We start from the raw sequence: 24,341 nt of genomic DNA on the forward strand, positions 1-24,341 counted from the left end.
TCAACTGGGTAGCCTCTATCTATAAAATGCTCTTTTTGATGCTTTATTAGATCCATAGCATCCAACTCATTGCTACATATTCTGAGTATTCTAGTCATCTGGCCTTTCACAATATTGCGAAATATATAGCGTGGATGTAAACTATCATAATGTAGGATGCTATTTCTCCAACAAGATTTTCTGAATAAAGTAGTAGTTATATTACCATAGTTGTCCTTCTTAATAGTAATATCCAGAAAATTGGCACTTATTAAAGAGCTTTCATAGGTAAAACTAGAGAAGGAAGTGGTGGAGTTCATATGGCCAATGAACTCCCTCAACATCTCAATGCTTCCGTTCCAGAGCATTAGGACGTCATCCACAAAACGTCTGTATAGGATGACGTTAGTGAATCTGGGATCATTAAATAAATGTTCTTTTTCCCATCTATAAACCACTAGGTTAGCGTAAGCATTGGCACAGGGAGTGCCCATTGCCACTCCCCATGTCTGTGCATACGCTTTGTTGTCGAACAAAAAGATGTTATTATTCAAAACCAGGTCTAATAGGCAACATATATTCATTATTTCATTATTCTCGATAGTACCAAGCTCAACCAGGTGAAATCTAATTGCATCAAGACCATAGTCGTTAGGGATGCTGGTGAATAAGCTCTTAATGTCCAAAGTGACCAATAAGGTATCTTTATTGATATTATTACTAACTAAGTCTGATTTCAAGTCATCAAGGAGTTCGTAAGAATTCTTTAGAATAGTAGGGACATCTTTGACCATATCTCCCAATTTAGATTGTATGTATAATGAAGCATTTTCAGTGACCCAGCGTTCACCTGACACTATGGGTCTTAGAGGGGGTGGATCTTCATTTTTATGGAGCTTGGGTAATCCCTTAATCACAGGAATTAGGGGTGACTCAATCATTAGAAAATCATACAGTGTTTTATCTATAGATCTAGTCATAAGTAGATCATAAACAGTGTCATGCACATAATTAATAGTTGATATTATCTTGCTTCTATCTATAAGCTTGTATGCCTTGTCATTGTTGAGCATATTATACATAAGCTCTTTATAGAAGGAGGTGTCCATCGCAACAATCCCCCCTCCCTTATCAGCTGGTTTGAAAACTAGGCTCATATCGTGGCAAAGGTTATCCAAAGAACATCTTTGTGCTTAATTCAAATTAACAAATGTACCTTTATGTTTTTTCTGTTCATAATATGAATAAAACTCATTCTCGCAAGCACGTAAGAAACATTCAGCAGTTTGTGGTATTGGAGGCATAAAACAACTTTTCCTCTTATACAGTATAGTTTTATAATCAAACTCATTATTTAGAGATGAACTATTTTTAAAGAATACCTTCAATGACAATTTCCTTATAAACAGGCGCAAGCCTATGAGCGTGTCAGACAATATGCTTCCCCTGGAGGGGATAAACGACAAGCCTTTATTCAGAATAAACTGTTCATCTGAAGAAAAAGTTCTTGATGTCAAATTAAAGAACAAATTTCTCAGTTCCTCGCTCTCCTTCTCCGTTCCGGCGTTTCCGCTGACATTTTTCTTTTCATTCTCCCCCGACTTACTGAGCGCGTGCGTGTTGCGTTCTTGTAAGGAAGGGGGAAGTTTAAAGGTACAGGTACCATAAACGAGTTGTTAGAGTTACTAGTCTTTGGTTTTGCACCCAAGTCAGTGGTTAGACCCTGTTGATTACAGGGTAAAGAGATGTTAGACTGACCGGATTCACGGATAATGTCACTGATCTGACTGTCAGCCATTGGTTGAGCTGCCAAAATTTCTTCAGCCGTGGTAGCAAATTCATCATGCATCGCCTGTGTACTTTCAGGTGTATTAGAGGGTCGGATTCCTTCTTGTTGATTAGTTCTTGGCCAAACAAAGATGCGACCTAGCTGGAAGTCCTGGTAGTCGCGTCTTAGTTTCTTAAGCTTGATTTGCTCTAATTTGTTACTGTAGAGAGCTAGTTGCTTATTCATGTTATGCACCTTAGACATGCAAAAATCAGCTGGATAGTTCGTTGTAAGAGACATATATTGTTCTTCCACCTTAGTTATAAGTTCAGCCTCAATAGGTGCAAAGTAATCTAGTAATAGATGTAGATATTTATTGCCAAACTCAATATTAAGCTGTTGCCACTTCCGTAGTAGTTCGGGATGGCTATCCCCGTAACTCGGCATGCACAGAACCCTCATGCCGCGGGGGATAACCTTAAAGTGGAGACAAGCCTGTAAGTGTCTCTTTTGCCAAATAAGTCTGTACAAGTGGTATAAATCATTCTCCAAGTTTCTCAACCGGCTAAAAAAGTCACGCAAGTTTTCAACGCCACTAGCTGTATTAATGGCAACATCACCTTTAATATCCAGATGCAACAGCGGGTTCTCCTTTTGGTAAAGCAGACTATTCCAACTATCGGTTCCCATTGTACCTGTTGGATTGTAGTCCAACTCGATGTTCGGCATTTCCATCATGTAACGATCGGCAATGCACAATAATAATAATACTAATAGCAGAAAACAAATGCCGATCATTCAAAGGCTCCTACCACTACAAAAAACGAAGCTGAAGATGAAGAGACTGCCACGAACCACCATGAAAAGTATAAAGCAGATTTATTAAACGAGCGCTTTCACGCACACACAGGTGCGCTTCATCAGGTTACAAATCACATAAAGCCATTACAGATTATATACAAAAAGCCGCAATAATTAAGTAATTGATCAACGATTAACTACCTAGTTAAAACAGTAGTCATTCCACATTTAAAAGGGCAAGTTCCAAATTCCGTCTGATATAGACCTTAATATATATAACTTTTGCACCTGTATTGAAACACAAACGTTCAATCAAAATATTTACGCAGAAATATATCAATGGTGCTTCCATCAAATGTATCTAGAGGCTACCATATAACTAATGAATCAATACATTATTTAAACCATTAAAACATGGGGTAGCCATCTTAAGACTTGGGGTAATGGATGAAAGCCTTATATCACTATAAGGTATAGTATAGGTAATACACTGGAGCCAATATCTGTGAATAAGTAAAGTTGATTTACAGTGCAAAATAAATAAATAACAATAAAGTTCGCATTAAACAAAAATAAAAACAACTCTTTTTGCTTGTGTTCCAGTTCTGGATTAGACCAGATTTACATCTTTTAATGAAATGCAACAAATTCCTTACAGATCTCAGACATTGCCAATCTGGTCAAACTGCCTCATATATCCAGAATTGTGTTCTTGGTTTTCCACAGCTTCTTCTGGTTAGGGTTCCCCGATTTGGCTACAAGTGCTTGCTTGCTAGTACCTCACAACACATTTGTTGACTCTTCCTCTAAATGTCAGGTGCACTTTCACCTGGTCCGTAACCCTAACCTGAATCCTTCCTCCCAACCTCTAACCTTGAAGCCTCCTTCTGGCTCCTTAAATGCATCATTCCTACTCACTACATATCCCTAAAACTCCTCTTCAGCTCCCTAAACCTGTTGGTATATATAATTTAGCAGGGAGGGGGTGGAGCCCCTTACATGGGGTATACCGGGGCTCTTGTCCCAGCAAAAAAAAAAAAAAAGACTTTAAATGTTTCAGAGACTATCAGACAGGTCTCAAGACCATTTGACATCACTGGAGATTTGGCTCATAAGAACATTTCAGTAGCTAGAAGTATGGCAGCTTCCAAGGAGATTTAGCCAGAAACCTCTGAAGACAACCAAGCTTCAGTACAGGAGCTGGGAACATGCCTTTCAAATCTTGGTGTCACTAGATGTAGGAAAACCCTTGGACTCTTGAAAACTTATAATTGTCTTCCCTTCATTTCTGCCTATGATGCTTCTCCAAAAGTTTTTGTTTTCAGAATGGCTAATGGAATTCTTGGCTCAAGCCATAGTGCAATGGGACCAAGTACGCTGCTTCCTCTGAGCTAGATGGACAGCACAGTGTTGTAGTAGTTAGCACTGTCACCTCACAGCAAGAGGTTCTCTGGATTGATTCATGGTTAGAGTTCCTTCTGTGCAGAGTCTGCATGTCCTCCCTGCATTCGTGTGGGTTTTCTCCGGGTGCTCCGGTTTCCTCCCAAGTACAAAGACATGCATCTGGAGCATTTCTCCCCAGGCCTCTGCTGAAAATTGGCTCGTACCAAGTCGGACTTTCCCAGTAAACAAATGTTAAATAAATAAATAAATAGATAACCCTGGATATTTTTTTGTGATGATGGACTGTCATAAGGTCGAATTGAGTGTAATGTCGACAACTGCCCACACTATGCTGTAGAGCTAGACAGAACAAACTATAAGTATGGAAATACTTGTGCAGGATTTGTTTCTCCAAACTCAAAGCAGTTAGTGACATTTTCAGTTTCACTACCTGGCAACTGAAAGTACTAGTAAGGCAAAAACAGAAAGATTTCCCCAAAGGTTTAATTATCTGGATGTCTAGAATCTGGCTAACATGCCAAACTGACCATGCCAGTTTACTCAGAACTCTGGGAAAAAGCTCTTAAAATGTCACTGACTGAAACCCCTCTTATACTACTGACATCCTGATATTCAATTCAGAGGGGGTTGGTCAAAGCTAGAAGTGGGGAAGGCTGATCTCTAAAAGCTGGTCCAGCTGTTACACTCTACACAGGTAACAAACTCAGATGCCATTACTGCAGCAGTGAATAATGCATCGAGCATCTATGCTTCAGTAAATGTGTCATGTACCAGAACAAGATGTCATACTCTCTACTACTACTTCCGCCCAGTGCACTACAGCACCTAAGGGCTATGAGTGTCACTGATTGTACGTGTTTCTATGCATCTTCTGTAAATAATGCTCTTAATTGCAACATGCCAGGACTGAAAAACATGACATAATGATGTTAAGAACTGAATTTAAAACAAATGTAAGATATGTGGCTGTGACGTTAGCAGGGTATCTTCTTTTTGATTAATATAAATGTAATTATTTTGGGGGGGTCTTTCAATACACCATCTTCTTCTGCTGCACACTAAATAATAACCTCAAACAACTGTATTACCTTCAAAGTATGAATGTTTTACCCATAGTAAATTGATGCTACATGTATCCTGTTGCATTACAAAGTGATAGAGAAATCCCCAATGATTGTTTAATGTACTTCTTACAAATAGCAGCAGAAACATAATTGGAAACTCCAAGGAAACAGCAAACATGAAAAATGACCTTCCATGAATGAAAATTAGCTACTGCTTCTACGTTCGCCTAATTCTCAACTGTACAACTTTGTATGAGTGAGAGTTTGCCGAAATGAAGAGAAGTTATTTTGTTTCTTTGTTAATGAATACTCATTTGGCATGGTTTATGATATGATTTAAGTATCTGATTATTTACATTGGTGCACTGTAGTGGAGCAGATGAATATCTGAACCAGGAAGAAGACTGCAAGAAAGAAAAAAGTTGAGCTTCATGTGGAAAGGTTACACTGCATGTCATCTGTGTGAAGACAAAATGTGTTCCAGACCTCATGTGATGTGAAAGACAAAGCAACACCTCGGAAAATTCAATGTCACAGTTCTACAACTTGACTTTAAAATGGCAAGAGGATGTTGTAAAGGATTTTGTAATTAACGACCGACCAGTGTAAACAGTGCGTATTACTTTATAACATTAGTCTTATACCCAACAAACCACTGCATGAACATTTACCTTGCAACTCTTGGTACCTTTTTGTAAACACTGCTTCATCTAAGAAGAAAAAAAATACTTCATGTTTTCCAAGCCTGTTGCAGACTCAGCAATAACATTATGCAGCACGATTCCTCAGACGTAGGCTCTGTAGCCAGGCAGGTGTCCTGGTTTCTCATTGTTATTATGTAACAGTATTACATTCACCACTTTTATTATACCTTCTTCCACTGACTTTTACTAAATGCAGTGCCTGCCAGCATTCAGTAACTATACCTGTACCCATCTATTTGGAAGGCAAACTGTTATGATCCCCTGCTATAACACTAACACTTTCCACACCCACACCATCTTTCCCTTTTCCATATTGTGGTCACTTTACATAAAGTTGCCACTCACAATTCTGTTTTACAATAACTTTAAAGTAACTGAAAGGCCTCTCTCTCTCTTAGCATGAATCTCCCATCAAACTGTTGGTGGCTACTTCAGTAATGGGATGAGACCCTCATCCCTACTGCCTCCAAATCAGTTTAACTACATAGCAGGCCATGGTAGTGCATCGGTTAGCGTTGTCGCCTCACAGCAAGAGGTTCTCCTATTCAATTCTCGGCTGGAGCACCTTCTGTGTGGAGTCTGCATGTCCTCCCCATGGTCGAGTGACATTTAAAAACATGCAAGTAGGTGCGTGCGTGAATGGGTGTGCCTTCCTTGAACGTTGGGCATTGGGCTGGCAACTTGGCACCATAAAAATCCACTGCCAATCATCAGTGTACCGGAGTTCCACTGTGGTGACCCCTAACCAGGAAAAGCCGAAAGACATTACTTTATTTAGCACTACTGCCAGAAAATTGTTTCCTGAAGCAAATCATTGAAAGTGAATAAAGAACTACAAATGAGGATTCACAAAGCATTAAAATACAGGAAGTACTGCTTTCTACCATCATATCATTACCCTACTGATATAGCCTACAAGTTGCACTGGTTAATTTATGACAATGCTTATTACAACATAGCAAACCCTAAATCCATTTGTTTCCTTTGACTTTAGTCTCATCCTTATTTCAAGATGTGTAGAATGCTTGTTTGATGGGGAACCTTAGCCAGCTCTCCTTTATTTCTGTAAAATGTCTTACATAGTTTTATTCACTGGTCACTGTTCACTCCCCCTATCCTCTGATGTAATACACAGACAGGCATATCCCTTTCTGTATTTTCTTTTACAGAATGCTAAAAATAAATCATACAATTTCAGATTAATATAACATTAGCTGTAACGGTATTGCTGCTTTTTTATTACTGGTTATTTTAATATTTTGTTTCCTCTCTGCATTAAATGAAATAATACAATCATGGTAATAAAGCCAGCTTTAACATGCTGCTCTTCAGAGAGAGAGTTTCTATGGAAGTCTTTATCTTTGCTTGCAAAGCTACAGATAAATAACGTCTTATACTTTCAAAAGCATGACTTCATTAAGTATGAAAAACTAGCAGTCAATGATTGTGATTTATTGTGGTCACACAATCAGCGTTGGATTAATTTGTTTTTCTTGCCAAACACTGACCTTCGGATAGAGAGTGAGAGCTGGTCCGTGCTTGCTTTGATCTTGTTTTGTGCTTCCATATGTGCCATGTTCTCCGTATTTTCCCCATTGATAGAAAGAATAACATCACCAGGGTACAGGCATGCCACAGCCGCCTTACTCCCATCATTAACCTACACAAAAGAAAGTAAAAGCATTTTAATTGTATACATTTCAAGCATTATTAAGAACAAAAACAAATAAATTACAGTGCAAATGTTCAACATTCTTAATATTAGCCATAAATATCAGAATACTTTAAAGACATAAAACAATGTATCCCTTTCTAATTATAAAATTCTGACTTTAGAATCAAAATGAACAACCACTGAAACAGTGGTACGGGAAAGTACAGTTGTGTACACTTACCATAAATGTAGATGTTTGAGCGTATTCACTGTTGCAGTTATTACATTTGGGTAATCTGCTGGCAGGTTACCCTCAGTCAGCCTGAATAACAAAGTCTTGGGTCCTGCATTGGTTGCTGTTTCCTCTTCTGTGACGTCAGGTCGTCAGGGGTATAAAACATGCAGCCGACACCATTTTATTCAGTTTTTCTTGCCCCAGATGTCACGTGCCCCCCAAATGGGGAGTAAAAATATATATAAAAATAAACAGTAAATATATATATATATATATATATATATATATATATATATATATATATATATATATATATATATACACTGTTAGAAACATAAACCTTACCTTCAACTAAAAGCAAATACACCACAAAGGCTTTTGAGTATAGTGAAGGAAAGAAAAGGTATAGAAAGGGGGATGGTGGGTGGGTAACCCGGAATGCAACAGTGAATACACTCGAACATCTACATTTATAGTAAGTGTACACAACTGTACTATGTTCTTGGTGTTTCACTGTTGCAGTCATTACATTTGGGTAGAATCCCAAAGCTATGGATGGGAGGATGGAGCTAAACAGCATTAGGAGCGGCTATAAGGCCCTGCAGGACTGCAGTGGCAAAGCCTGCCCTGGATTTGGAAAAGAGAGGCAAATGATAATGCTTTGTGAAGGTATGAACAGAGCTCCAAGTAGCAGCTTCTAGAATGTCTTTGGCTGGAACTCCTCTGAGAAAAGCTGCTGAAGTAGAGGCAGCCCTGGTGGAATGTGATCTGATCCCCTTGGGCACAGGTTTACCATGGTCCAAATAGCAGAAACGAATGCAGTGGCTTATCCACTTAGAAATATTTGATACAGCCTTCCCCTCTGACCCTGCAGCAAATGCTACCAGTAGTTGCTCAGATTTTCTTAGAGATTTGGTCCTGTTTAAGTAGAATCTTAGTTGTCTGTGTACATCTAATGAATGCAGAGTCCGCTCCCCCTTGTTCTGTGGATTTGTGTAAAATGTTGGCAAATGAATGGTCTGGTTAAGAGCCACACTGGATACCACCTTAGGCATAAAAGAAGGATTGGTCCTGAGGGACACCCTGTCCGGGTAAAATATAATAAAAGGCTCCACTGCCATGAGAGCCTGTAGTTCTGAAACCCTTCTGGCTGAAGTGACTACCAAGAGAAAAGCTGTTTTCCAGGATAAAAATTTTATATCTGCAGTAGCTGCTGGTTCAAAAGGAAGCAGGGTGAGTTTTTCCAGCATGAAATTGAGGTCCCATGCAGGAGTTGGAGATCTTCTGGGAGGCTTTAAAATTTTGGCCCCTCTAAGATTCTGTTTAAGCAGAGGATGAGAAAAGAGGGGAGGCTCTGTGTTGTAATGAGCCGAGATGGCAGAGGCATGGATTTTTATTGAAGAAAAAGATAGGCCCTTGTCAAGCATCTCAGTCAAGTATTGTAAAATCTGAGGGATATTGGACTTTGCTGTGTCTGTTCCTTGTGCTTGGTTCCAAGCACAGAATTTCTTCCATTTATCAGCATAAGATTTTCTAGTACTAGGCCTTTTGGATTCCAAAATGACATCCATCACAGATTTACTGAGAGGTGTTGTTTGAATAATTAAATGATCAGCCATGCTGCAAGGTTCAGAGTTTGGAGCTGAGTGTGCAGAATTTGGTTGTTCTGCTGAGACAGTAGATGAGGTATTTGAGGCAAGTACCAAAGGGGGAGTTGAGACATGTTCCTTAGAAGTGGGTACCAGTGATGGCGAGGCCAGTCCGGAGCAACTAGGATCATTTTTGGTTTTTCCTGTCTGACTTTTACTAAGACCTTGGAGAGAAGAGGCAAAGGGGGAAAGGCATAGACTGATAGGGTGTCCACTTTCCATGCTTTTTTGTGATGAATTCTTGTGCAGAATTTGTCCAGCTGATAATTTTGAGGAGAGGTGAATAGATCTATGTCTGGGCTCCCACATTTCCGTGTTAACATGCTGAAGATTTGTGGATCCAGTTTCCATTCCTGTGGGTCCATAAGATTTCTGCTTAGGTCGTCTACCAGAGTATTTTGCTTTCCTAGCAGGAATTGAGCTTGAAGATGTATTTGGTAAGTCAAAGCTGTGTCCCACAATGTCATAGCTAGTCTGCAAAGGGGGTAGGAATGTGTACCCCCCTGCTTGTTTATGTACCACATAACCATGGTGTTGTCCATCTTTATCAGTAGTTGTCCTGGATGAAGTAAGTCCTTGAAGGCTGTCAGAGCATTCTGTACAGCTAGCATCTCTTTCTGGTTGATATGCAGATGCATTTGTTTTGGGCTTTATATGCCCTGAATGCATGTCCCCGCCAGGTGGGCCCCCCAAGCATAGTCTGATGCATCTGTAGTTAGGGTTTGGGTGGCAGGGGGTAGAGTGAAAGACAGTCCCTTGTTTTGGTGACATGTCTCTGCCCACCAAAGGAACTCCTGTTCTAGGCAGGGAATGAGAGGTATCATTGTTTCCAGACTGTGACAATTTTGGCTCCATAAACCTTTTAGGTACCATTGAAGTTGCTTCATATGCAGTCTTGCATATGGAATTAGTAGAATGCAGGATGCCATGAACCCCAAAGCCTGCAGAATTTGCCTTGCAGATAAGTGGGTTTTTGTTGCCATTTGTTTGCAGTATATTGTCAGTTGCCTTTGTTTGTCTGGCGTAAGGTAAGCCATCTGGGCAGTTGTATTCAAGCTTGCACCCAGGAATGTAATTATTTGAGAGAGTACCAGTTTGGATTTCTTTTCGTTTATTGTGTACCCCAGGCATGTTAGAAGCCTTTTTACAAATGCCAGATGTTGAAGAAAAGTATCCTTCTCCTCTGCTTGAATGAGACAGTCATCCAGATAAGGATAAATTTGTATACCTCTTTGTCTGCAGAATGTGATTACTGGTGCCAGGCACTTTGTAAAGACCCTGGATGCAGTAGATAAGCCAAAGGGCAGTGCAGAGAATTGGTAATGCAAAACACCTGCCTTGAAGCGGAGGTATCTTCTGCATGAATCCCTTATTGGAATATGCAGGTATGCCTCTTTTAAGTCTAGAGTCACTAACCAAGCATTTCTGCCCAGCATAGGCAGTAGCTGTTGTAAAGTCAGCATTCTGAATTTTGGAATGTCTGGGAACGTGTTCAAAATCGATAAATCCAGTACTGGATGCCAAGAATTGTCTTTTCTGGGTACCAGGAAGAGTCTTGAATAAAAACCTTGTCCTTTTTCCTTTTCTGGTACTGGTTGAATAGCCCTCATATCCATGAGGGACATAACTTGTTTCTGTGCCTCTGCCCACTGCTTTTGTGGCAGATCTGGTCATCCATTTGGACTTGGCAAAGTATGGAAATGAAATCTGTACCCCTGGGATACTATGTGCTTGGTGATGGTAGAGGAAAGTCATTGAGACTGCTTACTGTATTGTTGTCCTTTGTTTCCTCCAGATTTAGAGGTGGAGGCACCCCATTGCTTTGACCTGTAAGAACCCTGTGATTGGTATCTGGAGCCTTTTGAGTGTCTGGATTTGCCCTGAATGGCTCTGTTGGACATCGGAAAGGACCAATTTTTAGTAGGCCAGTGCCTACAGAACCTGGGTGTCTGCACTTGCAAGAAATCTTTTACAGTTTGCATAGATTTAACTTTGCCTTCCATTTTCTTTAAAACCTCTTCTGCCTTATTACCAAACAGAGTGTCATGCTGCAAGGGGGCATCCAACAATTTAGCTTTAACATGATCAGGCAGATTTTGAAGCTTGAGCCAGGCATGCCTTCTAATCACAGATCCAGTAACTGCAGCCCTGCAAGTGGCCTCCAAGGAATCAAAACCACATTGCAAAGTATGCTTTCCCACCTGTTCTGCTGAATGCAATAATTCCTGTAATTCTTTATTTTTCACACAATTAGAAATCAACATAATTTTCTGTTTCAGTAGGCCCATAACATGCTGTTGATATTTAAGCATATGAAATTGGCAGTTTAAGGCTCTGATTGCCAAGGTAGCAGGCGTACACACCTTCTTTCCCCATCTATCCAGCGCCCTGGAATCTCTATCAGAGGGGGTAGGATTTTTGGCTGTAGAGGCCTTAACACCCTTGGGACCCTGTGAAAAAGTCTCAGAGTCAGCAGCAGGATTTTTGAATACAAATTTGTGTGAGTCAGGAACCCTGTAATATCTGTCTGGCTTACTAGGAGCCGGAGGTAGAGAATCAGGAGCCATGCTTGATTCCGAAAATATATCATCAACAATGTCTAATACAGGAGGTATAGCCAAAGGCCTGTGCTGAGGAAGAAGAAGGAAATCCCTAAGCCTCTTTTTTGATTCAGAGAAGTCCTGACTCTCCCAGTGAAAATGTTCCCTTAAAGTATGCAAATTTTCTCCAAAAGAGTAATCCTCAGGAGGAGAAGCAGATGGGATGGATTCCTCTGCATCAGAATCCTCATAGGGTGGAATGGAAAATTCCTGATCAGAAGAGGAATCAGAAGAAATGGAAACCTGATCTGAAGATTCATAATCAGTGCCTTGCCTAGGCCTCAGACATTTTGATCATCTGTTTTTTAGGCATAGGGGCCTGAGCACGTGGCTCATGCGTCATTTTTTTTTTTTTACATAGAAGATGCATTTGACCTTGTTTTTGAAGCTGGCATCAGTTTTACATAGAAATGATGAAACCTGAAAACATCTTCAGAAGCCGGTGCCTCAGCGGCTCTGGACCCATCCGAGGGAGAGACATCCACGGGTTCAATACTCTGAGAATCTCGCGGCATACCGGACTCCGCATGGGTCTCGGTAGAGGCTTGCGACTCAAAAGTAGTGGGTATCAGGGGCTGCGAAAGCACCTCACTGAGTACCAGAGAACCGGCGACTGGCTTAGGAGAAGCTTCATCATCGGTTTTGGACCTCAACGGTCTGTCTCTGTCTTTTTCTTTGCGTTTTTTGTGAACTCCGGTAGTCGGAATACTAACCAATGACATTTCAGGATAATTAAATCTTGATCCAAAATATTTAGAAGCAAAACTATACCGACGCTTAATAGTGCATTGGTTAAATCTAGCACAAAACCAACATCAAGGCACATTATGATCTGGGCCTAGGCAAGGAATAGAATATAAATGAAAATCCTTATGAGGTATTTGCTTCCCACAAGTAATGCAATTATTAACTTTTACTGACATTGGTAAGGAGCAACAAACAGTTTCCCCAATGGGGTACTTATCTTTCATTTGAAGACTTCGCTTCTGAAACTCGAATATGAAAATTTCAGGAGTCGGACGACCGGCACTTGTGAACTGCTTCTGCTTCGGGCACCGCGCGGCAAGAAAGACTGAATAAAATGGCATCGGCTGCATGTTTTATACCCCTGATGACCTGACGTCATGGAAGAGGAGACAGCAACTGACGCAGGACCCAAGACTTTATTATTCAGGTCGACTGAGGGCAACCTGCCAGCAGATTACCCAAATGTAATGACTGCAACAGTGAAACATGAAGAACATCGTGTGGTTCTAAAGCAGACATCTCCTATTCTGAAACAGTTTAATCATACCAAAATGTTCCATACTTGTGTCTGTTAATTGGACGGTCTTTTTTAAAATATCCAACCCAACCTCTGCCCTAGCCTATTTCTCCACTACTCTGGCTAACAGTCAAAACCAGCTCTTCACTACAGCACATAGCATAAGCTTAAAGAAACAAGATGTCCCTCAATAACTACTGCCCTACTTAGTTTGATATAATGACACATATAATGCTTGGAAAATATGAACAAAACCCCAGAACCCCTCAGATGACATATTCCATGACTAATATCTTAGTCTTAGAAAGTCATCTAGAACAGCTATCAACTCCACTAAAATAGAATTCATGAGGCCTAAACAGTTAATCTCAGCACGCAAACCCACATTGTTTCTGGAAAGAAATCAAAAATTTCACTTTTACAATCACAAATTCCCAACCAACCTCACTACCCATAACACTTCTAACTTAAACTTCACAGAAGGCTATAAAGCGTTCTTCTCTTCATCCATCAAAAACATTACAAACAGTTATCACAGGACACAGCTGCTAGGCAATACCAGTGCATCATAATTATACAAGCTAGCAGAGTGTGCTACCACCTTGTATTTTAATACAATAGCTGTCAAGGACACCAAAATACTCTTTAAAATCCTAATGGAAATCATATTGCCAAACCTCTCAAACAAATCTTTAACTTTTCTGCCACCATGGGAATTGTTCTCACAGACTTCAAACACTCAGTCATAATTCCCTTTCATAAGGTAGTAACTCCTAAGGACTATAAAAACTACCACCCCATCTCTGACTGCTCTCCACTGTTTGAAAAACTTCTATATAAGCAATTATTTTATCACATCAGCCATTGCAGATTACCCCGATAAACAATAGTTTCCATAATGCCCTTAGTACTACCACAGTGCCCCTCTCAACTACTAACAAAATACTGTGCAATCTAAATGATAGTTACTACACTGCTGGAGTATTTGTGGATACAATGCATGCCTTTGAATCAGTGGTTGCCCTTACCTGCATGTCAGTCTTGCTTACAATTCTCCTTGACAAGCGTAGAGGATTTAACTTTGGTGGCAGCACTATTAATTGGATTAGTAGTTAACTATCAAACAGGTCCTTCCAAGGTTTTTTCAGTAAACAATACTCAGCCACAGGCTACCTAGATGTAGGTGTTCCCCAGGGCTCCATACTAGGCCCACTAGGCTCACTACTCTTTTCCCTCTTTATTAAAGACTTACCTACTGAACTGTCTTCACTTAATCCAATTCTTTATGCTGACATTCTACTTCTGGAGTGAAAGAAATACATCACTGATTTACAACTACAATTTCAAAGAAGTTATTTTTTTATTTATTCACATTTGTTTACCGGGAAAGTCCGACTGGGCCAGAAACCCATTTTCAGCGGAGGCCCGGGTGAAAAGCTCCACAGAAATATAAGCAAAACACAATAATTAGATTGTACAATGGTATACATACAGTAAGATGCAGCATACACATCATCTAGTTAGGCTATACAAAGTAGTATTCAATACAGTTTTCTAGTAGATACAGGTTCAAAATGAAAAACACACAAGCATTTCAGTGAAGATTACTGTGAGAAAAATAAAATTAGTACTGTATACATATTAATTAATAGTTAAGAACAAATAAGATTTCCTATATATATATATATATATATATATATATATATATATATATATATATATATATATATATATACTTATTTTTAAATAGTAATAAACACTGAGGAGAGGGAGAAAATGTAGTAAGGCGTGGACAGTGTGTTGAGAGAGTTATAAATATCTTTTTTTATTTCAAAATTGTGCCAATGTTCAGCTAATAAACTTATTGCCAACCAAAATAAAACAAGTAAAGTTACCCCCCCACATAAAAAAGCAAACCTAAAATCCACCCTATTTAGAGAAATGCTTTATAACATTATCCCTTTCATTACTGAATATAAATATTTAGGCATCACACTTGATCCCTCACTTACATTTACAACCCATACAAACAATATCCCAAATAAAGTACTATCACAAATAAAACTCTGCTATGAAATCTCTCCTTGCTAATCCCCAGAGCTAGATTAGCTATTGCTAAGAACGTACTACCCCCAAAACACAAATACTGCCTGAACATATTAACATTTCATTCATCTATTAACATCTATAAACTACAAGCTGTACAAAGTATGAGCTTCACATGTGCTTTGTATAAATAATCACAAACACAACATTTTGCCTCACAAAAAGGTGTTAACTGTCTCTTTCATAGTGGATAGGCTCACTTTCCTCCTCAGGTATGTAATTTTCAAAATACTGAGACTAAGGTATCGCCCTTCTCTTAGATCCAAATTACCATTCGAGGAAAATTCTTACCAGCTAAGAGAGAGTATTGACGATGGAATCATTCTTATCCAGCCAGGATTTCAAAAGACAGTATGTGAAACAGCCTTCTCACTCTTAGAACCTTCAACCTGAACAACTTTCCCCCAAAAAATCAGAAAACTGTCCACTATAAATAAATTTAAAAATCACTACAAAAGCACCTTAGAAGTCAAAGCATTTGTAAATGCTTTAGGGGCACTGATTAATAATTCAAATAATTATGACTATAATCATGCATTATACTAAAACTCTTTGTGTGTGTATGTATATCTATATCTATATCTATATATATATATATATATATATATATATATATATATATATATATATATATATATATATGGGTCCCCTTCAGTCGATCGAACGTTTACAAGTTCGAACCACATATGTCCGAGACCATATGTTCGAACTTGTAAAAGTTCGATCAGACTGAATGGAGATCTCTGTACAGACAGGAAAGGGAAGAGTTTCCATTTCCGCAATGTAGTGCGATCTCAGAGTTGGTATATTTAAGTAACTTTGTTGTTTTTTGTGCTTCTACTTCAGTATACGAACATTTATGGGTTCGAACATATGGTCTCGGCCACATGTGGTTCGAACTTGTAAATGTTCGATCTACTGAAGTAGAAGCATATATATATATATATATATATATATATATATATATATATAGTACACAACATAACTTTACTGAAAATTGCTTTAGCATAACTGTCATATCCTTTAATGCAACTGTTATGCAATGACGGTACTGCCTTATTCAACTTAGGATGTCCTGCATTCACTGGTTTGTTGTATCTCACCTTCTGTTTCTGTATGTATCTGCTCAATAAGCTTGGTTATGGCTGAAAAGGATCAAGTTGACCAGCCCACCCACCCAGTCAACAAACAGAAATAAATGAATAAATCAATAATTAAAAAAAAATGTGTTGATGGATAACACACAACAGACTCAAAGCACAGGTATCATAGATATGAACTGAGTGTGATATGTGTGCATGTTAGCTGTAGGTGGCCAGCAGCATCATCATTACTGCTCTGCTACTGCCTGACAGTCCACATAATCAAACATTCTCTACTGAACATTATCACATTCTATAATAAAACATTCTCTATTAACATTCTATAATAATACATTCCCTACTGAATGTTATCACATTCTATAATAAAACATTCTTTACTAACATTCTACAATAAAACATTCGCTACTCAATGTTATCACATTCTATAATAAAACATTCTCTACTGGACGTTATCACATTATACAATAAAACAATCTCTACTAACATTCTATAATAAAATATTCTCTACTGAATATTATTACATTCCAATATAAAACATTCTCTACTGAATGTTATCACATTCTATAATAAAACATTCTCTACTGAATGTTATCACATTCTGTAATAAAACATTCTCTACTGAAGGTTATCACATTTTAATAGTCAGTACAATTTTCCTTTACTTACAACATGTCAGCTCAGGTGTCTTCACAAGCAAGACAAACAGGTGGTGAGAGAGAGAGAGAGGGAAGGAAACAGAGCCAGGATGGTATATAGGCATATTTAACTTATATAAATGAACCAATATCTGTCGATGGTGCCACAGTATATCACCTAGCTAGAAGACTGATATATATTGTGATGGGAAATATCTTACAGGGTTGTCTAGTCTATGACACTGCAACAGCTGTGTCTATACACTATTTGGTGTATGTCTGGGATGTACTGGCAGGCTGTGTGCCTACACACCATTTGGGGGTATTATTGTGGTTGTTCTGGCAGGGTGTGTACCTACATAGTATTTTGGGTATAACTGTGGGTGTTCTGGTAGGGTGTGCTATTCTAGCTGTTCTACAGGCTCCAGTTTTACATCCGGGGTGATTCTTAAATAGTTCTGCCTTGCCGGGCATGAATGCAGGACTTACATGATTGGTATATATTTTAATTTAAAGACTTTGTCCTGGAGTTACTAACCGGGGCAGCAAATTTTTTACATCCATGGGTTGTGGGTTGTTCCAAGGGTAGTTGTACAGTGAAATTGCCTGACATGCACAAAACTCTGGTTAATTTGTGCATTTAGCAATTGTCCTAGGCAGTGCTGTTGTTGTTTCCAGGCCATGTCTTGATGGCTGACACACTGAGACTGTAGCTAGATTAGGACTTTTTTCAGACTTAGCTACATCATGCATGCTTGCAGTCCTGTAACTTATTTGAATTTCAAACATCACCATCCATCATTACCTGTATATCTGCTGCATTTGTGACCTAATTAAGGTACATGATGGCTTAACAAACCTAACATACAGAACCATGGCTTTTCTGAATTGTACAGTGCTCTAATGTGTGGTTTTAACCAAGCATCTGCATTGGGCATTTGTGTCAAGCTTTTATTGAATCCTGGCCATAGTAAATATGCAGTTATATTTATCGCGGTGGTGGTGCTGCGGTAGCATTGTCGCCTCACAGTAAGACGCTGTCCGGTTCGATTCTCAGCTAGAGCGTCTTCTGCGTGGAGAAATGCGTGAATGGGCATACCTTCGTTGAAGGTTGTGTGGCAGGGCTGGTAACTCTGCATGTAAAAATCAACTACCAATCATTAGCGGACTGGAGTTCCGCTGTGGAGACCCCTAACCGAGAAAAGCCGAAAGACACAACAACTCAGTTCAACACCATAAACAAAACTCATTTGCAATGTTGTATTTCTGAGCAAAAGAACTCTAATTTCATTGAGCTGGGTAATAAAAAAATGAACAAGTATAAATGTCTGCCTCTGTAGAGACTGCCAAAAGCTGTGCTATTACTTTGATGATACATCTACCATGCTACCATACTAGAAACATATGACATTCTTTGCAGCTTCTGTTTAAATCAGCTTGCATGCATTTTTTTCTGCCTTATTGAAAATAAATATCTCAGTTTATATGCAGCTGGTACTCTGGGACTGGGTACCTTGCTTCCCATTATACTCATTAATGATGATCCAGAAAAATATAAGAAATTTAGGGGTTAGTAACGACAGTGGTCATAGGAATTGCAATTCTATGTATGAAACTGCAACAATAATGTAAAAGATTTGGGTAAGGGAAGGTGGGCCAAAGGGGCATATAGTTCATACATCCCTTCTTTTGTCTGTAGGTTTTCTGGTGTGTATCACGGCATGCTTAATGTTCTGTAAGAACAGAAGCACAGAGGGTTTTCTGTCAAAAACAAGCACTGCTTACAATGTGGATGTCATGGACAAGTCATTTTTTTATCTTCTTGTTTTCTTTATTGGTTAAGATGTCGAGAGTCATGATACAACTATAAGTCACTTTACATCTCTAAATCTTGTGCATTGAGATCTGAGTACAAGGCAATGAAGGGCAAATGATGCTCAACTCAAGCACCGTTCTTGCAAATGTATTTATTTAGTTAGTCAGCTATTATGACTTGGGTGGAGCATGGAACTGACTGGACCATTTCAGGCTCAATCTGGGGATATAATCTCACTACCAGTGGAACGTCTGCAGCTGATTTTCACCTCTAGCTGCAAAAGTACAAAAGAAGAAATACCATCAATTAAAATCTATGTAAGACAGTTTCCAAGAATCAAGCTAAATTTAATTATTTTCCCTCAACTCTGCATCAGTGTTTTCTGTACTGTAGTGATGAATCTGCTGGAGGGAGACCCACACCCCTACCCCACCAACACCGATAGGCCTTATGCTGCTGAAGATGAAGCAAAATTAACACTTAGGCATATTTTACTCTAGCAGTGTAAAACTTCCCTGGAAAGGTAATAAAAGCCCACAACAATAACACTAAATGCTGTCACTCATGTCAAGTACTTGGAGTTCAAAGACCCTGTTGGGGGAGTGACTGCATTCCACTGAAGTACCTGATTGGCCGCCCCCTCATCTCAGTTGTTTCTTCACTACAGCCTCATTTAAAGCCAAGACACTGAAAAACTGCCTGTTGCAGTTAACTTAGGTGCATATTAACAGCAACAGCTTGGGTTACTGTCTTTAAAATTAACAGGACTTGTTTTAACTCCTGCCTTGCTGCAGTTTTAAGTACGGAAATAAAAAACAGTGTACCACAGCTGTCGGCATAAACTTTAATAAAAATAACAAGAGACGAGCATTTCCATATTAACATGCTTCTTCAGATCTTGATTTTTGCTGCAGTTTTACAGATTATTTTTCTGGTACTGACTCCACCATGGTCCAACCTGCTCCATTCAGCCCTCATGTCTCCCCTACCCTACTCCCAATTTCCACATACCCCTACTACACCTACCTCACTTACTCCACCTCCTCTACCCATCCTCCTATCTTGTACTAACTGTACTATCCAGTTAAAAACTGTTGCCTTTATACCATCTCCCATCCACTTCTGTTCTAAAGTCCCTCCCAAATCTCACTCTGCTCCCTCCCATCAAAACCTACCTACTCTCTACCCTATTATCACTGCTCATTACCTCACCTCAGCATACTGCAAGATTTTTACGAACTAACCACGCTGTTTCCCTCCTGTATCACCTTATTCATCCTCCTCCTCCTCTGTTTCCTAACATTCCCACCAGTATTAATAATAAATAAGCACACCTCAACCTTTGCTTCATCCTCACTTATCAACCATCTTTCTGCTCGCTACTCAAAAATCTCTTCAGGCTTATTTCTCATAACTCCATTCCACTGTTGTAACCCCAAAATACTGAAAAATGTAATTCCCAGTGTTAATACGTCTACCCATCTCTGCTAAAATGCCATAATAAACTAACCATCGTTCTCCACCATACATCAGTGTGGTGACATCCACCCTAACCCAGGTCCCAATCAAACACCAAAGAATAGATCCTAAAGGTTTAATAATAGTCACTCTAAACATTACAAGCATATGCAACAAAATCATAGATTTTCATGCCTGGATGACTCAACACAACCCAGATATCTTTGCCACAAGAGAGATAATGCTAAAGCCTGAAATAAAAGATGTTGAAATACTACCCACTGGTTATAATACCATTGGCCTCTATAGAACACGTACAAAAACAAGTGGAATAGCTATAATCTTCCCACATATGCTCATAGTATCTCCCTATACAGGCACAATCCCAAATTTTGGAAAAGCAGAAATCCTAATCTCATTCATAAAACTTAATGCAGCCAAGAGCATATGCATTGATGTGCGATATATATCCCCCCAGGACAGAACATTCCAATACTTGAAAACATACAATCACAAATGAAATTAGCCTACTGGGTGATATAAACATTGACTGGCAGTCTTTATCCTTAAATTCAGAAATCAACAGCATCGAGCTGTTTGGATTCACTTAACTTAGTAATACACCAACAAGATATGAAAAAATTACTTCCAACAATCTATCTGGGACTGCATTCTGGTTACCAGCTCATCTAATTTTACCTGCTCAGACCACCTGCCAGCTTATATTCACAGGAGTATAACACATCTAACAAAGGAACAAAAGCTCAAAACTACCCGTAATCTCTCCAGTTTCTCCAAGGAGTCTTTCATTGAAGCTCTGAAACCACTTAACTGGTCCAGCCTAATAAGACTCCCCTTAAATGATGCAGTTGAATACTTCATTGCAGCATTTGTAAATATTCTTAACACCTTAGACTCACAGTGTACAAAAAGAATTAAAAACAGCCTACCACATAGCTCATCAACCATTGCAAACTCCTTATAAAAGACAGAGAGACAATGCATAGATTAACTGGCAAAAGAATAAAAATCATAAAAAAGTACGGTTGTGTACACTTACCAGAAATTTAGATGTTCAAGTGTATTCACTGTTGCAGTCATTACATTTGGGTTATCTGCGTGCAGTCAGCCCTCAGCCGGCCTGAATACCAGAGTCTTGGATTCCTGCATCGGATGCTGTCTCTTCTTCCATGACGTCAGGTCATCAGGGGTATAAAACATGCAGCTGACGCCATTACATCAGTTTTTCTTGCCCCAGATGTCAGGTGCCCACATAATGGGAAGCAATTATATGTTAAGTTACACCTCCATCAAAAACAAATACATCAAAAAGCTTAAATACACCAAACAACAAAGAAAGGTAGAGCCAAGAGAAGTCAGGGGGCTGGAGGGAGGGAGATGCTGTCCGGTTCGATTCTCAGCTAGAGCGTCTTCTGCATGGAGACATGCTTGAATGGGCGTACCTTCATTTAAGGTTGTGCGTCAGGGCTGGCAACTCGGCATGTAAAAATCAGCTGCCAATCATTAGCGGACCGGAGTTCCGCTGTGGCAACCCCTAACAGGGAAAAGCCGAAAGACACCACAACAACAACATATGTATATAATTTAAAACACAAAGAATATAACTCCAAACAAAAGCAAATACACTAAAAAGGCTTTTAAGCATAGTAAAGGAAAGTAGAGGTATAGTAAGAGAAAAAACAGGGGGCTGGAGGGTGGGTAACCAGGACTGCAACAGTGAATACACTTGAACAGCTACATTTATGGTAAGTGTACACAACTGTACTATGTTCTTCATGTTTCAATGTTGCAGTCATTACATTTGGGTTGATTCCCAAAGCTAAGGAAGGTAGGAGGAAGTCAGAGATTATTAGGACCAGCTAATAAGCCCTGCAAGACTGCAGTGGCAAAACCAACTCTGGATTTAGAAAAAAATAGGCATGTGGTAATGCTTAGTGAAGGTATGTACAGAACTCCAGGTAGCAGCGTCTAGGATGTCCCTGGTAGGGACTCTTCTGAGGAAGGCTGTAGAGGTAGATGCAGCCCTGGTGGAATGTGATCTTATCCCTTGTGGGGTAGGTTTTCCATGGTGTGTATAGCAGAAATGAATGCAACGGGCTATTCATTTAGAAATGGTTTGCTTTGAAATGGCCTTCCCCTCTGCACCTGCAGCAAAGCCAACTAGCAGCTGTTCAGATTTTCTGAGAGGCTTAGTTCTGTCCAAATAAAATCTAAGTTGTCTGTGCACGTCCAAAGAGTGCAGTATTTGCTCCCCTTTGTTTTGTGGATTCGGGAAAAAGGTAGGCAAATGAATGGACTGATTTAGGGCCACACTAGACACCACCTTGGGCATAAATGAAGGATTGATCCTGAGGGAAACCCTGTCTGCATGGAAGATAATGAAGGGCTCTACTGCCATGAGGGCCTGTAATTCAGGCACTCTTCTTGCTGAAGTGATGGCTAGAAGGAAGGCTGTTTTCCAAGAAAGGAATTTCAACTCTGCAGTTGCAGCTGGCTCAAAAGGAGGGACAGTGAGCTTTTCCAATACAAAGGTAAGGTCCCAGGCTGGAGTAGGGGCTCGCCTGGGGAGGGGGGGGGATCTTACATTTTTGGCCCCTCTGAGGAATTGCTTTAGCAGGGGGTGAGAGAAGAGGGGTGGTTCAGTATTATAATGTGCTGAAATGGCAGAAGCATGAATTTTAATTGAAGAGAAGGATAGACCCTTGTGAAGCATTTCTGTTAAGTATTGAAGAATATGAGGTAAGCTGGGCATTGCTGTGCCCATCCCCTAAGTCTGGCTCCAGGAACAGTATCTTTTCCACTTTTCAGCATAAGATTTTCTAGTACTATGCTTCCTTGCTTCCAGGATGACATCTAGCACCTGCTTACTGAGGGACGCTATTGGGGAGCTCAAGGAATTAGCCAGGCTGCAAGATTCAGGGTTTGAAGTGGAGGGTGCAGAATTTGGCCCACCTGCTGGGACAGCAGGGAAGGAGTCTGAGGCAGGTGTCACGGTTCCAGCAGTGACATACTGTGCAAAAGGGGGTACCAATGCTGGCGAGGCCAGTCTGGTGCAATCAGTATTGTCTTTGGCTTGTCCTGTTTGATCTTTAGTAGAACCTTCGAGAGCAGAGGCAGAGGGGGGAAAAGGCATAAACTGAGAGGCTTTCCCAGGTAAAGGACAGGGCATCCACTTTCCAAGCTTGACTGTGGGGAGTCCTTGTGCAGAATTTGTCCAATTGGTAGTTTTGAGGGAAGGCAAACAGGTCTATCTCTGGAGTCTCCCATTTGTTCCTCAAGAGGTTGAATATTTTTGGTTCCAGTTTCCATTCGTGTGGGTCCATGAGACATCTGCTTAGGTTGTCTGCCAGTGAATTTAGCTTGCCTGTCAGGAACTGAGCTTGTAGGTGCACTTGGTAGCTCAAGGCTGTATTCCACAGAGACATAGCTAGTCTGCAGAGAGGGTACGAGTGGGTCCCCCCCTGCTTGTTTATGTACCACATAACTGTGGTGTTGTCTGTCTTTACCAATAATTGTCCTGGATGGATCTGGTCTTTGAAGGCTGTCAGGGAATTATGTACAGCTAACATTTCTTTTCAGTTGATATGCAGGTGCATCTGACTCGGGTTCCATTTGCCCTGAATGCACTGCCCTGCCAAGTGAGCTCCCCATACATAGTCTGATGCATCTGTTCTTAGGGTCTGGGTGGCAGTGGGTAGAGTGAAAGGGAGCCCCTTGTTGTGGTAGCAGGCCTCTGCCCACCAAAGGAACTCTGTCTTTATACAAGGAATGATAGGAATCATTGATTCCAGGTCCTGAGAATGTTGGCGCCATAGACTTTTTAGATACCATTGTAGTTTCCTCATATGCAGTCTTGCATATGGAATTAAAAGAACGCAAGAGGCCATGAACCCCAGGGCTTGCAGAATTTTCCTTGCAGTTAGCTGGGTCTTTGTGGCCAGTAGTTTGAAATAGGTTGTCAAAGAAACTTGTTTCTCTGGAGTGAGGAGAGCCATCTGGGAAGTTGTGTTCAAGCTTGCTCCCAGGAATACAATTTGTTGGCAGGGTACTAGGTGAGATTTCTTTTCATTTATGATATAC

At 40.0% G+C, this 24,341-nt stretch overlaps 1 protein-coding gene across 1 annotated transcript in view; it reads right to left on the reverse strand.

Moving 5' to 3' along the window:
* Nucleotides 1-24,341, reverse strand: part of PDLIM4 (PDZ and LIM domain 4) — a 1,207,050-nt gene that overhangs the window by 774,864 nt on the left and 407,845 nt on the right. The window contains exon 2 of the mRNA XM_044069192.1: nt 7,229-7,380. Coding sequence (XP_043925127.1) covers nt 7,229-7,380 — 152 coding nt within the window. The remainder of the gene's footprint in view (nt 1-7,228; nt 7,381-24,341) is intronic.

Source organism: Protopterus annectens, chromosome 4.part0 (genome assembly GCF_019279795.1).
Source record: "Protopterus annectens isolate FY-2018-M chromosome 4.part0, PAN1.0, whole genome shotgun sequence".
NCBI classification, from domain to species: Eukaryota; Metazoa; Chordata; order Ceratodontiformes; family Protopteridae; genus Protopterus; species Protopterus annectens.